General features: G+C 43.6%; 1 protein-coding gene and 1 long non-coding RNA gene across 5 annotated transcripts; one reads left to right on the forward strand and one right to left on the reverse strand.

Moving 5' to 3' along the window:
- Positions 1-1,565: 1,565 nt before the first annotated feature.
- Positions 1,566-4,374, reverse strand: LOC147354846 (uncharacterized). Its single transcript, XR_015146691.1, has 2 exons — positions 4,264-4,374; positions 1,566-1,711 (listed from the first exon to the last, which is right to left on the reverse strand). It is a non-coding gene; the product is annotated as an uncharacterized LOC147354846 (long non-coding RNA).
- A 51-nt stretch (positions 4,375-4,425) lies between these two features.
- LOC147354847 (uncharacterized) lies at positions 4,426-12,589 on the forward strand. 4 transcript variants are annotated; one of them, XR_015146637.1, is made up of 5 exons: positions 4,441-4,724; positions 5,995-6,121; positions 7,227-8,997; positions 9,784-10,009; positions 12,117-12,589. XR_015146637.1 is itself a non-coding variant. In XM_086355067.1 (3 exons), exons 1-3 carry the CDS (start codon positions 4,692-4,694, stop codon positions 8,549-8,551), a joined length of 1,485 nt encoding a protein of 494 aa, XP_086211193.1. In that variant the 5' UTR covers positions 4,426-4,691; the 3' UTR covers positions 8,552-10,740. The 4 variants fall into 4 exon arrangements, 2 of the variants coding, with proteins under 2 accessions (XP_086211193.1, XP_086211194.1); XR_015146636.1 differs by lacking the exon at positions 12,117-12,589 and having other exon boundaries at positions 9,784-10,740; XM_086355067.1 differs by lacking the exon at positions 12,117-12,589 and having other exon boundaries at positions 4,426-4,724; positions 7,227-10,740.
- The last annotated feature ends 4,188 nt before the right edge of the window (positions 12,590-16,777 follow it).

The raw sequence follows: 16,777 nt of genomic DNA on the forward strand, positions 1-16,777 counted from the left end.
AGCAGGCCCAAACTGCCATGAGAACTGCTACCATTCCAGCTCCCACCACCCCCATGAGGTACACAAGGGTTAGTGTCCCATGAAATCTGCTTCTTGTATTTGGGCAGAATCTACTTGTTTTCAAACTACCCCATAAAGTGAATAGAACACTCAAGATTAAAGGTGACTGAAACCATAAGGCCTTTGTTATAACAGAAAACCAGAACATTGGAGGCAGGCTGCTCCTGGGTCAGTGCTTTGGAGGCTGGATATTCCAACATGAAAGCCATGTGAAACCAACAATATCCCCCCCAAAAGGTACTCCACCTTTTCAGGTCACCAGCAGAACTCAGATGGAGTCCTTTGGATCACAGCTGTGTCAAGTCCCTGTCCAAACTAATCAGAAAAGAAAGTATTCCAGCCTCTCAGGAAGTCCCCAAGGGAATGGGGGAACACTGCAATTTCCTGTTCCCAACACACTGGGGTGGGTGAATGATGCACAGTCTGGGCACCTGCTAGGTGGTAGAGATGATACCACAGAAACCTGGCAAGGGCACTGGGTAGGTTAACTGGGACTTCCCTGGGGGTCCAGCAGTTAGACCCCACACTTCCACAGCAGGGAGAAGGTATTCGATCCCTGGTTGGGGAACTGAGATCCCTCTGGCCTCATGGTGTGGCCAAAAAAAAAGGGCTGGGTTGGTTAAAGTGTGCTATGCACCTCCCACATCCCTGAATTTTATGTTGATGTAGGAGGTTCAGTTCAGGCAGATGATGCCTTCAAGAGGCATGTCCTTGAGTGTTGTTTTACTGAAGGAGGAAATACGACATTTTCTGCACATCTGAGTTGATTCTCCTGTGTGAGTTTTGTAAGCAAGCAGGTAAGTCCTTTGGCTTATGGCTTCCTCACATTTAACACACTCATAAGGTCCAATCCAATGTGAACTCTCTGGTGTCAAGTGAGGTTAGAGCTTTGGCTGAAGGATTTCTCACACTGGTCACACTTAAGTCTTTCCCCAGTGTGAACTCTTACAGTCATTGATGCTTCCCCTAAAGGATTTTCCACATTCACTGCATTCATAAGGCCTTTCTCCAGTGTAAATCCTCTGGTGTTTCAGGAGGTTAGATCTTTGACTAAACAATTCCCTCATATGTAAGGCCTTTCTCCAGTATAGTTTTCAGATATAGAACAAGGCTGCTGTTTTGACTAAAAGATTTCCCACATTCACTGCACTTAAAAGGCTTTTTCTCCAGTGTGAACTCTGGTGTTTCATGAGGTTGGATCTTTATAAACAATTTCTCATATTCCCCACACTCATAAGGTCCTTCTCCAGTGTGAACTTTCCAGTGGTTACTGAGGCTGTAGCTTTGGCTAAAAGGTCACCCACGTTGGTTGTACTCTTAACACTTTTTCACCAGTGTCTAATGAGGCTTGGCTAAATGATCTCCCACATTCACTGCACATGTGATATCTTTCTCTGGCGAGAACTCTCTGGTGATGAACAAGTGTGGAGGAAATCACACACACACACACACACACACACAGGGCTACATCAGAGTTGCGCTCTCAGAAGAGTGAACAAGTAGTGTTTGTGAGATCAGCTTCTTTAATGTTGGTAGGAAGGGATATCTCCTGATTCCATGGGAGGGTGCTGTTGGCTTACCTGAATATCTCCAGGGCAGGTAGGGAATTGAAACTGCCTGAGAAGGGATGAGCAGGAACTCCACTTAATCCCTGTGAGAAAGAAGACTGTTGAGTTAGGAGACCTTGTATGCAAGAGCAGAGTGAGGAGAACCAGCACTCAGGCCGTTGAGGTCCTCATGGTTTCACAACACAGCACTGTAATACCAGCCTTAATTTTAGGCCTTATATCACAACCTGGCAAAAACATCCTGAGTACGCTTTGCCAATTCAGACATGATTGAGTGGTTCCAGGGACTTCTCATGACTCCCTGAGCTGCAGCAGCCCCAAATCTTTCTATGGAGTCCTCACTACGCGGGGCAGTTCCTTACCTTAGACTTTGCCATTCAGAACACATCTGGTCTCAGACACATGTGGCCCTCTCCACTCTTGGGCTGCACTCCCAGCCATCACAACTTTCTTCTACCCACATTGAAAATTGAATCCCATTTAATGGAACACACCAGGCCTCATGACTCTCATAAATAACCAGGTTCGCCCTAGACTTTAGTCTCCAGGCTGAAAAAAGCACCCCAGATCCCAAGTCCTCACAGAATCCTGGTAAGTGTTTGAAATGGTGAATAAGCACCAGCCCCATTCTGAGTGATATCTTGCTTCAATAACCTTTTGTTTCTGCATTCACACATCCATCTAATGCCTATTCTCCCCTTGGAAGCTTGGCCACCTGCCACACTATCCTGTCCGCAACACATTCCTTTCAAGGCCACTTACCTGCCTCAGTGTGTTTGTAAAGCCCCAAACCAGGCACTCATACAGAAACACCTAGTGCACAGTCTCCACCATCCCCTGTCTGACCCCCTAACAGTTTTACCTCTGTAATCTGAACTTTGTTGCTGTTGTTTTTCAGTCACTAAGTCCTGCCTGACTCTTCGCGACCCCATGAATTGCAGCACGCCAGGCTTCCTTTTCCTTCACTATTTCCCAGCATTTGCTCAAACTCATGAGTTGGTGATGCCATCCAATCATCTCATCCTCTGTCGCCCACTTCTCTTCCCATGACAGAACAGAAGGTAGTCTGGAGTATTTTGTCCCTCACCAAATGTACATAGACTGGAAAACTGAAAACTGACTTTATGCTTTGGGGTCAATGTATTTGAATTGAAATAAGATAAAGGTTATTAGCTCCTGCTAACTGCAGATGGTGATTGCAGCCATGAAATTAAAAGACGATTACTCCTTGGAAGTAAAGTTATGACCAACCTAGATAGCATATTCAAAAGCAGAGACATTACTTTGCCAACAAAGGTCCGTCTAGTCAAGGCTATGGTTTTTCCAGTGGTCATGTATGGATGTGAGAGTTGGACTGTGAAGAAAGCTGAGCACCAAAGACTTGATGCTTTTGAACTGTGGTGTTACAGAAGACTCTTGAGAGTCCCTTGGACTGCGAGGAGATCCAACCAGTCCATTCTGAAGGAGATCAGCCCTGGGTGTTCTCTGGAAGGAATGATGCTAAAGCTGAAATTCCAGTACTTTGGCCACCTCATGCAAATAGTTGACTCATTGGAAAAGACTCTGATGCTGGGAGGGTTTGGGGGCAGGAGGAGAAGGGGACAACAGAGGATGAGATGGTTGGATGGCATCACCGACTAGATGGACATGAGTTTGAGTGAACTCCGGGAGTTGGTGATGGACAGGGAGGCCTGGTGTGCTGCGATTCATGGGGTCGCAAAAAGTCGGACAGGCCTGGGTGACTGAACTGAACTGAACTGAACAGTGGACATGTTTTATGTCTGAAAGACTCTACAAATAATCTTTTTATTTTTATCTGTAGCCTTGATGGGGGTTCAGTTCAGTTCAGTTGCTCAGTTATGTCCAACTCTTTGTGAGCCCATGAATCGCAGCACGCCAGGCCTTCCTGTCCATCACCAACTCCCAGAGTCCACCCAAACCCATGTCCATCTAGTCGATGATACCATCCAGCCATCTCATCCTCTGTCATCCCCTTCTCCTCCTGCCCTCAATCTTTCCCAGCATCAAGGTCTTTTCAAATGAGTCAGCTCCTCGCATCAGGTGGCCAAAGCATTGCAGTTTCAGCTTCAACATCAGTCCTTCCAATGAACACCCAGGACTGATCTCCTTTCGGGTGGACTGGTTAGATCTCCTTGCAGTCCAAGGGACTCTCAAGAGTCTTCTCCAACCCCACAGTTAAAAAACATCAATTCTTTGGTGCTCAGCTTTCTTTATAGTCCAACTGTCACATCCATACGTGACCACTGGAAAAACCATAGCCTTGACTAGACGGACCTTATTGGCAAAGTAATATCTCTGCTTTTTAATATGCTGTCTAGGTTGCTCATAACTTTCCTTCCACGGAGTAAGCGTCTTTTAATTTCATGGCTGCAATCACCATCTGCAGTGATGTTGGAGCCCAGAAAAATAAAGTCAGGCACTGTTTCCATTGTTTCCCCATCTATGACGGAGGGGAGGGGGTGGTGGTTGAGGCCAAAAAATAGTATTTGGCCTCTGGGAGCATGCTGAGCTTCACCGAGTCTGAAACACGTCTCCAAACACTGGTGTGACCAGCTGCAGAGAACACTTGGCAGAAATACGGTCATGATCCCTTTAAACAGGGGGCGAAGCTCACCTGGATGTGCCACTTTCCAAACTCCCCTCCTGGCCAACCTCGCAAGACGCCCAGACCCAGCTCTCTGTGGATCCATGGGGACTACATTACCCAGAATGTTCAGAGTCGAGCGGCAACTATGTTACCCAATGAGAGCTTAGAACGAGGAGGCCGCGTAACGTGAGGGAGGGACTTCCTGCTTCCTCCGCTCGGGGCCATGTTAGCTGTTCGCGGTTTTGTTTACCCGGTGTGAAAGGTTCGGGAATTCTGGGCCAATCCTGAGGTGACGGAATTTAGGAAGTCCGAGAAAGAGCTTCTGGCCCCGCTGCACAGAGGCAAGTCTCAGGCTCGACGCCGCCGCCCGGGGTGCCCCATCCCAGGCCTCGGATCGGGACCGCCTCGCCCGTGTGCTCTCTCCTCTCCTGGCCCCGCTCCGCCCCCAGAGTCCGATGGCAGCGGCAGCCCCGAAGAACCCGCTTCAGGTAAACGCTGGTTCTCCGAGCCCTGACCCCACCAGACACTAAAAACCCAGGGTTTAGGACGGTGAGGCAGTCGTGGGTGGGACCCTGTTTCTGATGGCGTGATGGCGCGTGGGCGAGGGTGACAGGCACCTGTTAAAGGGCGAACCGAGCACTGCGGCACCGAGATTGAATGGGTACCAGCGTCCCAGCCTTCAGGGCCAGGCACGGGTATCGGGAGGCCTGAGCCCATCGAACCCCGCCATAGACTCATCCCTCAAGAGTTGGCGTTTTCCACATTTCCTACGGCTACAGAGGCTCTTTTTGGAGCCAGCACGCCAAGTGCTGTTGGGAGGGTGTCCCATTTCTTCACTGGCCCTGACCACCAGCCACATGTTCTCTGGATTGTGGTTTCTTGAGATCTTTTGCTGCCTTGTTCCCAGTTTGGGATCTGGAAGCCCTGGAGAAACCCCACGGCCAGGGTTATATGGAGGGATTTTTGTTTTTGACAGCCATCATAAACAGGTGTGAAAGGTCTTCAGTCTTCATTGTGCGTGCAGGATTTTAGTTGTGGCATGAGGAATCTTTAGTCGCAGCATGCAAACTCTTACCCCAGGTCCACTGCTTTGGGAGCTTGGAGTCTTAGCCTCTGCACCACCAGGGAAGTCCCACGTTGTATTTTCTGATGTGAACCATGAGGGAGTAAAACAGGATTCAGGTATATTCCTCTTGTTTTGTTTTGAGCAGGTGTGGTAATGGGAGCTCTATTAACTGAGATGAGGAAGTTGGCAATAATAATATTCTCCAGAGATATTAGAAACTTCTGAGATGTTTCTGGCATTAATTGAGCAGCTAAATACCCAAGTCTAGAAGTCTGGAGTGTGGGACAGTGAGGAGGTGGTGATTGTAGGCATGTCGCTGTTTGATCCAGTCTCACAGATAATGCATACCTGAAAAGGGAATATCCTTGATGACACCAGGGTCCTGGAATTGAGACTTATGTGACCTTGGCCACATAAGTGGAATATCCTGGCACGAGTGTGTGGATCCCTCCATGCCAGGTCCACAACTTTGATACCCACCTACCCACCTCTTCCTATAGATGACTGGTTCCAGTGATAAGTGGGACCATTTGAAGACAGTGGCATTAGTAGTTTCTTCTGGTTTCTTCTCTGAGTTGGAGAGTTTGGGAAGAAGATGGGCATGTGGATGATGTGTGTGTGTGGGGGGGGGAGTGGATAGTTGTCGTTGAGAAGGGGGCTATTTATGATTTCCTCTGTCCCCATCTTGCCAGGGCAGTGTGACCTTTGAGGATGTGGCTGTGTACTTCTCCTGGGAGGAATGGAGTCTCCTTGATGATGCTCAGAGACGCCTGTACCACAATGTGATGCTGGAGAACTTGGCACTTATAATCTCCTTGGGTATGACTGTCAAACTCATCTCTGTTCCTTGAACTGCCTCTGCCCTTTTTTTTCCCAGGAGCATTCTATCCTCACGTCAGGACCCTGGACACTGCTCCTTTCCCCAGTTCCCTGAGTTGGTGCTAAGGTTGGGTGGGCTGAGATTTGCGCACTGTGCTCTCCTTCCTTTAGCATACCCAACACTAGCCTTCCTGTCGACTTGCACTCTTATTATTTTTTTAGTTCTTTTCATTATTCTTTTCCATCATGGTTTATCATGGATTTTTAATTTCTTTGGTTATTGTGTCATCAGAGTGCCGTGTATTTGATTGCTGAGAGAGTGGAATCAGGTTGGAGAGCCCACAGAATTTCACAGGATGTATATGAATCAAGCGAGATGGCTCAGATGGAGCCTGGCCCTGCATCGTAGCACATAAAGGACGTGATGACAGTGCTGTATTCAGACTGCAACAGAAACCCATTGTGTTGACTAAAATTTGATCCCAGTGGCCACACTTGATTTGTGTTTTCCTTCCTCCCCTTTCGTGACACTTCGCTGGTTCATTTGCTTTGTTGCTTGTACTCTTACTTCCAACCTGTGGTTAACCTCACATTTCTGGACTTTTCTCACCACTGCGTCTGCAGTGCTTTCCACAGTGGCCTCTGTGTATTGTTTCATGAGGTGTGCACACATTCTTAAATAGTCCTGCAACACCAGGTGTCCTGATACAGTTGTATTTTCTTGGGTCTTGACACAGCTTTTTAAAAATTATTTAATTTTTATTCTTTTGAATGTGTGTGTGACACAGCCTTTTTCTACAGTGTTCATGTGTCACCAGCAGACAAGTTCCTTTTGAAGGTTTGTTGTTGAGGAATGAATTGCAGACCCTGTGTCTCTGCTTTGTGTCCACCACATGGTTGTGCCCTTCACCTCATAAGGTCACTCCATTCTCTGATCTTGATAGCCCAGTAGTTCTAAGCAGCCCCATCCTCAACCAGAACCAACTCTTTGTTCCTGCAAACAATCGCATGGACAGGTTCTTGGGTTTATTACACTGAACTTGTGTAGCAGCTACCCCTTCCCACCTAAGTCAGTGCGCACTTCACCAGCATTACTTGCTTTCAGGTTGTTGGCATGGAGCAGAGGATGAAGAGGCATCTTCTGAACAGAACATTTCTGTACATGGAATGTCACAGGTCAGGATTCCCAAGGCAGGCATGTTCTCCCAGAAGGCCCATTTTTGTGACCTGGACTTGGGAGACGTTTTGCACTTGACTGAGCATCAGAGGCAGAAACTGTATGATATTGGGGCATGGGAGAAACACTTGTATTTCAGTGTAAAGTATCAGCACCGCAAGCAGCACACTGGAGAGAAATACCTCAGAAGCAAGATGGGCAAAGCCTCATTTATGACCAACTACAGACTTTTTATGTTGGGGAAGTCACTTTCTTGTGGGGAGTCCACACAGACCAGGGATAAGTCAAACAGGAGAACTGAGTGTGGAGCAGCCTTTCACAGGGGGAAAACTCATTACAGCCCTGGAGAATGCACTGAAGACTTCAGTTGCAGACATATACTTTCTCAGCATCAGAGAGTCCTCACTAGAGAAAAATGCTACACATGTAATGAATGTGGGAAATCTTTTAGCAAAAGCTACAGCCTCAATGACCATTGGAGAGTTCACACAGGAGAAAAGCCTTATGAGTGTGGGGAATGTGGGAAATCCTTTAGACAGAGCTCTAGCCTTATTCAGCATCGGAGAGTTCACACTGGAGCAAGACCTCATGAGTGTGATGAATGTGGAAAATTATTTAGCAACAAATCCAACCTTATTAAACATCGGAGAATTCATACTGGAGAAAGGCCGTATGAGTGTAGTGAATGTGGGAAGTCCTTTAGCGAAAGCTCTGCACTCCTTCAACACCGGAGTGTTCACACTGGAGAAAGGCCTTATGAGTGCAATGAATGTGGAAAATTCTTTACATACCACTCCAGTCTCATAAAACACCAGAGAGTTCACTCTGGATCAAGGCCCTATGAGTGCAATGAATGTGGAAAGTCCTTTACCCAAAACTCCAGCCTCATTGAACACCATAGAGTTCATAGTGGAGAAAGGCCTTACAAGTGCAGTGAATGTGGGAAATCTTTTAGCCAAAGCTCTGCACTTCTGCAGCATCGGAGAGTTCACACTGGAGAAAGGCCTTATGAGTGCAATGAATGTGGGAAATTCTTTACTTACAGCTCCAGTCTCTTAAAACACCAGAGAGTTCACACGGGATCAAGGCCTTATGAGTGTAGCGAATGTGGGAAATCTTTTACTCAAAACTCCAGCCTCATTAAACACAAGAGAATTCATACTGGAGAAAGGCCTTATGAGTGTAGTGAATGTGGGAAATCTTTTAGCCATAGCTCTAGCCTTATTAAACACCGAAGAGTTCACACTTGTTAAAGGCCTGATAAGTGCAGTGAATTGGGGCAATCATTTACCCATAGGTCCAGCTTCAGCGACCACTAGAATGTTTACATCGGAGACATGCTTTGTGTGTATTTGTATGTGGGAAATTAATCTTTAGGCTCCTAAAACAGCATAATGTCACATTGGATGAACGCCTTTTGAGTATGGCAGACATGGAAAATCGTGTAGCTGAAGTCTGGCTTCAGTACACTCCAGAGAATTCAGTGGAGAAAGGCCTTATAAGTTCAGCAAATGTGAGAAAGCCTTCAGCTGAAGAATGTATTTCACTGAATACCACAATTTCAAATGGGAGCACTATCTTCAATGTGCAGGTATATATGATTTCTTTGTTGAGTGCAACAACACTGGAGGAAATCCCTTATGAAGATGCCGTTTGCCTGTTTTAAACCTCATTCATCCAGACATCCACTTAACTTCAGGTATGTGGGAACTGTGTTGCGCTTTTTAACCTCTCCAGAACCCTTGCCAGATGGATGTCACTGCCAGTTCTGTAGCAGAAATCATATCACCCCTAACCACAGGCACATTTCTACTGTGTGCCACATTCACCCAGCCTGGTGTGTTCAGGGAAGGAAACCCCAGTTCTGACCCATTTATGGGATGATTCATGAGCAGCTTGAGCACTTAAGTCTTTCCCAGTTTTTTTCCCTCCTTCATGAATTAAAGCATGGACCTTACCCACTTTTGGCCTAAAGGACTCTGCTGGTGATTTGAAAAGATGGACTACACTTTTCAGGGATATTATTGGTCTCATGAGACTCTAGTGATGGGATTTTCTAGCTTCCAAGACATCAACCCAGGAAACAGTCAGTTTCCCCTTGCTCTTGTTTGTAGAATGGTAAAGGTCTTACTGTTTAAGCCACCATTTATCTTAGGAGTTCCTTCACTGTATGGGGTGGTTTGTTGTTAATTGGGTTTGCTAGCCTGAAGAGATGAAATACTCTGATGAGGATCCCAAATTGTGTGCCTCAATGGAGACAGTATGATGGCAGAATATGCCTCTCCAATTGTGGCCTAGGTTGCTGCTCAAAGCCTTCAAGGAAAAGGACCACCTTCAAGGACCACCTTCGTGGTCCTAATTTATAAGTTGTATGCCATGATATTTTTCAGGTTCAGAGTTCAAACTGAGGAGGGGGCCGTTGCTGATTGCTGTGACTACTCTCAGTGCTTCTGAGAGCGACATACACTTGTTCTCTTGTTCACAGGTGATATTGCACCTTGCTCAGCACTGTTGAGGGAAATCTGTTCCCCAGGTCCTGCAGTGGAGCCCCGTGCCTGATGTCCTGAATTCTGTAGAGTAACAGCAGTGATTTTAAGATTATATAAACACTGGATTAATAGTGGAGGAGACTGCAGCATACTGATTAGAATGTGCCCCTTTCAAAAGGTCACTCAAAATGTTTAACCACTATGGCTTTGGAGGATAAGCAGGTATGGAAATTCTCAGAACTTTTGAAACTTTTTATCTGTACAACTTAGGGCCTTGTCAAGGAAAATAAAATAAAGGTTTTGTGGATTCCTCTGGCCTTTCTGGGCTGTTCATCTAAGGCCATTGTTGTGCAGACAGAACAAGGATAGAGAGGAGAGAGCTCCTTAGTCAGCTCTGTGAGATTTGTGACCCATCCAGTATCCATGTTGAATGAAGTTTCCACCTCAAAAATTGCTCACCTGTTTTTGCTGCCACTGAGGCAAGTCCTGAACCTGTCCATTGAGTCAGTATGGTTGCCAAACCTGATGTTCTAAATGAGAAAATCCTGTTCCTATTTAAACTATACAATTTGGTGATTTTTTACATTTATGTAAACCCATGAAACCATCAAACAATCATGATAGTTTCTGTCACCCCATACTTACCTTGAATCTCTTTGTCCTCCAAGCAGCCATTAATTTGCTTTTCATTATAACAGATGCGTTTGCATTTTCTAGAATTTTATATGATTGAAGTCATAAAGTGTTTAGTCTTTTTTCCCCCCCCCTTTGGGTACCTTTACATGACATGTTTATTTTGCAGTTCATCAGTGGTGCTTATATGAGTAGTTCTTTTTATATTATTGAGAATTATGTTCTATCACTATGCCTCAATTTATTTATTCATCTGTTTATGGGTATTTTAATTATTTCTGGTTTTGGCTGTTACAAATAAAAGCCGTATAGAAGTTGGATACAGTTCTTCATATTGAATCGTTTCCTTTTTCTCATGCTGATACCTCAAAATGCAATACCTGAACCAGAGTGTAGGTAAATATGTAACTTTTCCAGAAACACAAACTGTCTTTTAAAATGATTGCTCCCTTTTGTATTCCCACCTTTAGTGCGAGTTCCAATTCTCTCATATCCTTGCTAAAGTGAATATGATTTGCTTTTAAACATTTGACTCTTTGAGTAAATGTATATAGTATTAGAGCACTTTGATTTTAGTTTCATTTCCCTTATATTTCATGATGTTGAGCATAGTTGGTGTATAGGAGATACAGAAGAAGGGTCAACACGTTAAACAGTTCAAAAGACTCAATAAGCCAAATCTGGATCATGGCAAATTCTAACAACAAATGGCAAGTGAATAATATGATTAAAAGAAAATGGGAAGTGGGGGATTTCCCTGGCCATCCAGTGGCTAAGACTCGGCACTTCCACTGCCGGGGGTATGTGTTCAATCCTGGTTGGGGAACTAAGATTCCCGCAAGCTGCATGGCCTGGCCAAAAGAAAGCCTCTAAGGAAATTCCAGTAGATACTTCTACTCTAGGAGAACTTACCCTACCCACTGCCCACTAAGAGTAACTGAACTAATCAGTTTACCCTGAATACAACAGTTTACAGCCAAAGTTCTCAGCATTTTTTTTTCTTAAAGGTGAGTGGTACATAGAGGTTAAAAAACTTGGAAGACACACCTACTTGTTGCCTAAGATAAATTTTGTATCCAGACTGCAGTCTACATTAAGTAATGATGGCAGTATGGTAATTACACAATTTAGCACTTATAAATATTTTGATTTTATGCAACAAATTAATGGAATTATATAAGGATCTTTACGTTTTAGAAACACCTCCTAAAGAGGTTATGTGTGAAATGACATGGTGTCTGTGATTATAAATAAACCACTAACTGCATGGGGATAGATAAAATAAGAGCCATAAAAGGATAAATAGGGAATTCCCTGTCAATCCAGTGGTTAGGACTGCACGCTTCCACTGCATAGGGCTTGGGTTTGATCCCTGGTTGTGGAACTACGATCCTGCAAGCTGTGTAGTATAGGATAAATAATGACAGATGTTACTTCCCAGTAGTCTTCTGTTTTTGGGTATATTTGAAAGCAGCCATTACAAAGGGTAGAGTATGTGCTGTTAATTTTGTGTGGTGAGGATAAATGTAAAAGGCCAGGAAGAAACTGAGTTTTGAAACTATGAATGTAAATGTCAAAATGGATATTTTAAGCAAACTCGTCACTTCCTAATCTTGTTTTTATTTTAATAGCTATCATTTTTCGTGTTTATGTGGCCATATTATTCCATTTTATTTTATCTGGTGTTCTTTGGAAGGAATGATGCTACAGCTGAAACTCCAGTACTTTGGCCACCTCATGCGAAGAGTTGACTCATTGGAAAAGACTCTGATGCTGGGAGGGATTGGGGGCAGGAGGAGAAGGGGACGACAGAGGATGAGATGGCTGGATGGCATCACCGACTTGATGGACGTGGGTTTGGGTGAACTCCGGGAGTTGGTGATGGACAGGGAGGCCTGGCGTGCTGCAGTTCATGGGGTCGCAAAGAGTTGGACACGACTGAGCAACTGAACTGATACACAAAATCCTACACAGATTACGAGGTCATTTGTAACTTTAAAATAGAAAAAATAGCATTAACATAGAAAATTAGAACAGGAAGAGGCCTTGGATATCACCATTCCCACTTTCCTTCTTCAGCAGATAAGTAAATTAGGGCCCAGAAAGGGGAAGTGCGTGACTTGGAGAGCTAGTTAATAGCAGACTTGGAATTAAACCCAGGCTTAGTAACCCCTTGGTCCAATGTTTTGTGTTTTTTCATTTCACAGTTTTAACTGTTTTATTTAAAGTTTTTATTTTTTAGAGCAATTTTAGGTTCATAACAAAATTAAGAGGAAAGTGTCTGCCGCTGCACATGCATCACCTCCATTGTCAACATCCCCCGCCAGAGTGGGCCTTCTGTTACAACTGATGAGCCTACACTGATTCATTCCTGTCCCCCAGTGTTTGTATAGTTCGTATGAGGGTTTACTGTGTGTGATGTATATTCTGAGTTTCAATATATTTGAACAAATTTATAATTTGAGTTTGAATACATTTATAATTGGTGGCTCAGTAGTAAAGAATCTGCCTGCCAATACAGGAGACGTGGATTCATTCCATGGGTTGGGAAGATCCCCTAGAGGAGGAAATGGCAACCCACTCTAGTCAGTATTCTTGGCGGGGAAATCCCATGGACAGAGGCGCTTGGCGGGGTGTGGGGTTGCAAAGGACTGGACACAACTTCGTTTCTGAACAACAGCCAGTGCATCACTATAGGACCACATAGAGTGGTTTCACTGCCCTGAAATCCCTCTATTCTGTGTGTTCGTCCCTCCCCACATTGCCTGGGAACCGGTGATCTTATTTTACATCTCCATAGTTTAGCCTTTCCCAGAATGCCGTATAGTTGGAGTCACACAGTATACGGCTTTTTCAGATGACTGTTTTCACTTACTAACGTGCTTTTTAAGTTTCCTCCGTAAAACAAATGAAAAAGATTCCTCCATCATGGCTTGATAGTGCGTTTCTTTTTAAAACTGAGTGATGTTCCATTGTCTCGATATACCACCATTTATCCAAACACTTCTGAAGGAGACATCTTGGTTGCGTCCAGGTTTTGGCAATTATGAATAAAGCTAATGTAAACAGTCGTGTACAGGTGTTTGTGTGAACATAAGTTTTAGACTCCTTCGGGTAGATACTGAGGAGCCCTATTGCTGGTAAGAGTCTGTTTGTTTTCTAAGAAACTGCCAAGTGTCTTCCAAGGTGGACATACTGTTCTTCCCAGCAGTGAATGAATGAGTTCCTTTTGTTCCACACCCTCACCAGCATTTGGTGTTTCAGTGTCATAGACTTTGGATTTTAATAGATGTGTAATGGTACTCATTGTGAAGAATTTTTGCATCAATGCTCATGAATGATATTGGTCTGAAATTTTCTTCTGGTATCTTGTGTTTGGGTATTATGGTAACACTAGTCTCTGAGAATGAGTTAGGAATTATCCCTTCTGTTTCTGTCCTCTGAAAGAGATTGTAGAGAATTTGTATAATTTCTTCCTTAAACATTTACTGGAATACACCAGTGAACCCATTTTAGTATGTTGTATTCTGTTTTAGGAAGTTATTAATTACTAATTCAGTTTTCTCTGTTGCTTTATCTTTTCCTATTCCTGTTACCCATAATTTACAGCTTTTGTAGTTGTTCTACAGTTGAGTATCCTGTTTTGTCCCACCCCCAGTTCTGGTGGTTTCTATTGAGATACCCTCAAGTCAGAATCTTTTCTTCACTATGTCCAGTCTACAAATAAGCTTATCTAAAGCATTTACTTTTGTTACAGAATTTTTTATCTTTATCATTTCTTCTTGGTTCTGTGGTAGAATTTCCATCTCAGTTATTTGTCTACTTTATCCAGAAGAGTGCTAAACATATTAATTGTTTTAAATTCCTGGTCTCATAATTCCACATGTCTGACTTGTCTTGAGTCTGATTCTGATACTTGCTCTATTCAGACTTTTCTTTTTTCTCTGCAAACTTGAAAAAAAAATTCCTTATGCCTTACACTTTTTTTCTTAATAGCTATCATGTACTCAGTAAATGGAACTACAATCAACAGGTGATTTTAAGGTGTGGGGAGAGGGGAAGTGTTCTGTAGTCCTATGATTAGTTATCAGTATATCTTTTTGCATTATAACTTCTTCATTAACCTATGGAATCCTTAGGAGTGATTTCTATTTTTTTTTTTTTTTTTATTTTAGGAATGATTTCTTAAAAGTTCCCAAACACAGGAAGTTTTGTTTGTGGTTTAAAGTTTTAAGTTAAAAAACTAATTTAAATTGACACACAGGTCTCAGTGTATTTGCCTTTCTGCATTGCGTGGAACAAGGTGTCTGGAGTTGGGCGTTTTCCTTTTCCCAGGTCACTTAGGCTCTGATAAAACCTAAGGCTCTGCTTTAAAAGTTTCTCCTGGAGCACACTTTGTGTAAAAAACGAAATGCTTTGAACTAGTTGAATATGGTTCCTTTAACTCTCTCCTGGCCAAGATCATTCTCGGAGATAAAAATGTCAATAAAAGTGTGGGTTTTTTCCCCATGATTTGGTTCCCCTGAGTTTTTGTTTCTCAGACTTGGCCCCTCTGAGCCTCCAGGAATTTGTCAATTACAGTTCCAGTTTCCCTATCCTGGCATTGGTTCACACAGTGGTTTCAGCTTGTTGGTTTCTGAGTCAGTGAGTCATGATTCTGTTTCGCTGTCAGTCCTCCAATTGGGAGACAGTGGCTTGCCCTGTGACCACACTTAGAAATCTGAGAAGAATTGTTTATTCTTTCAGTCTATTTAGCCTTTTGCTTGTTAGAATGGAGTGGAGAAATCCAGCTTGTTATATGCTTGACCAGAAACCAGAGGTTCCCTCTTTCCCTTTTTTTTTTTTTTCCTATCTTTTTTTGGTTGTTGTTCTTTCTGAACATATTAAATTTCTGTTACAGCAACACTGCTACAATCTGAATGTGTTCCCTTCACATTTACTTGTTGAAATCCTAACCCACAAAGGTGATGGTATTAGGAGGTTGGGCTTTTTGGAGGTGCTTAAATCATGAGAATGGACCCCTTGTGAATGGGTTAGTGCCTCATAAGAGGCTCCAGAGAGATCCCTAACCCCTTCCACCTTGTGGGGATAGATTAAGAAATCAACAGCCATGAAGTGAACCCTACCCTGACCATGCTGAGCATCCTGAGCTCTGATTTCCAGCCTCCAGTGCTGTGAGAAATAATTATCTGTTGTTTATAAACCAGCCAGTCAGTGATATTTTGGTATGACAGCCAGAACAGACTAAGACACATTCTGTCTTTTGTTATTTTCAAATATATACAAAAATGGAAAAGACTATTATGAAACCAAACACTTCCCCAGTCTTCCGATTTGTCATTCAATGAGCATTCTTGTTTCACCCATCTTCATGTACACTGGTGGATTGTTTAACGTATGATCTCAGACATTACACCATTTAATGCATAACTTCTTGAGAATTCATTTTTAAAATGTGAGGGCTATTTATAAACCCAATAGCCATAACACAAAAAATATTTTAAATATATTACTGCTGCTGCTCTGCTAAGTCACTTCAGTTGTGTCCAACTCGGTGAGACCCCATAGACAGCAGCCCACCAGGCTCCCCCATCCCTGGGATTCTCCAGGCAAGAACACTGGAGTGGGTTGCCATTTCCTTCTCCAATGCGTGAAAGTGAAGTCGCTCAGTTGTGTTGGACTCTTAGCGACCCATGGACTGCAGCCTACCAGGCTCCTCCTCCATGGGATTTTCCAGGCAAGAGTACTGGAGTGGAGTGCTGCTCAGTTTTCTCAGTTATCTCAAAAGTATGTATGTGTTTTCCTAAATCAGATTAATTGCAGTTAAGATCGAGAATGGATCCTTATGTCTTTCAGTAGCTGTCTCATAAGTCTTCCACCTACCTTTTTTTCTTATTTTTGTTGAAGTCGCTGAGTTGTTTGTCATATGCTAGATGTGGCTTATTGAATGATGTTTAAGTGGTCACCCTTCCTTACCTCATATTTCCTATACTGTAGATACCACTGAGTGAGGTTTCCTCCTAGTAAACAGATTTTGATGGTGGCTTTTGGAAAAATAGAAACAAAATCTCCCATGCCAAAGATCCTGTCCATAATGGTATTAGGGACAGAAAACACTTTGGTTAGTATTTGCAATGTGTGTCTTTCTAATCTCACCAAGTAAGAAATTCTGACATTATCTCCCTGGAGATAGCATTAGATCCCACAGGTTAAGGGCTCAGTCCCAGGACACTGCCCCAACTTCAGTTCAGTTCAGTCGCTCAGTCATGCCTGACTCTTTTCGACCCCATGGACTGCAGCATGCCAGGCTTCCCTGCCCATCACCAATTTCCGGAGCTTGCTCAAACTCAAGTCCAT

Source organism: Bos grunniens, chromosome 18 (assembly GCF_055505025.1).
Source record: "Bos grunniens cultivar Pamir isolate PY7600 chromosome 18, Bosgru_T2T1.0, whole genome shotgun sequence".
Taxonomy (NCBI): Eukaryota; Metazoa; Chordata; class Mammalia; order Artiodactyla; family Bovidae; genus Bos; species Bos grunniens.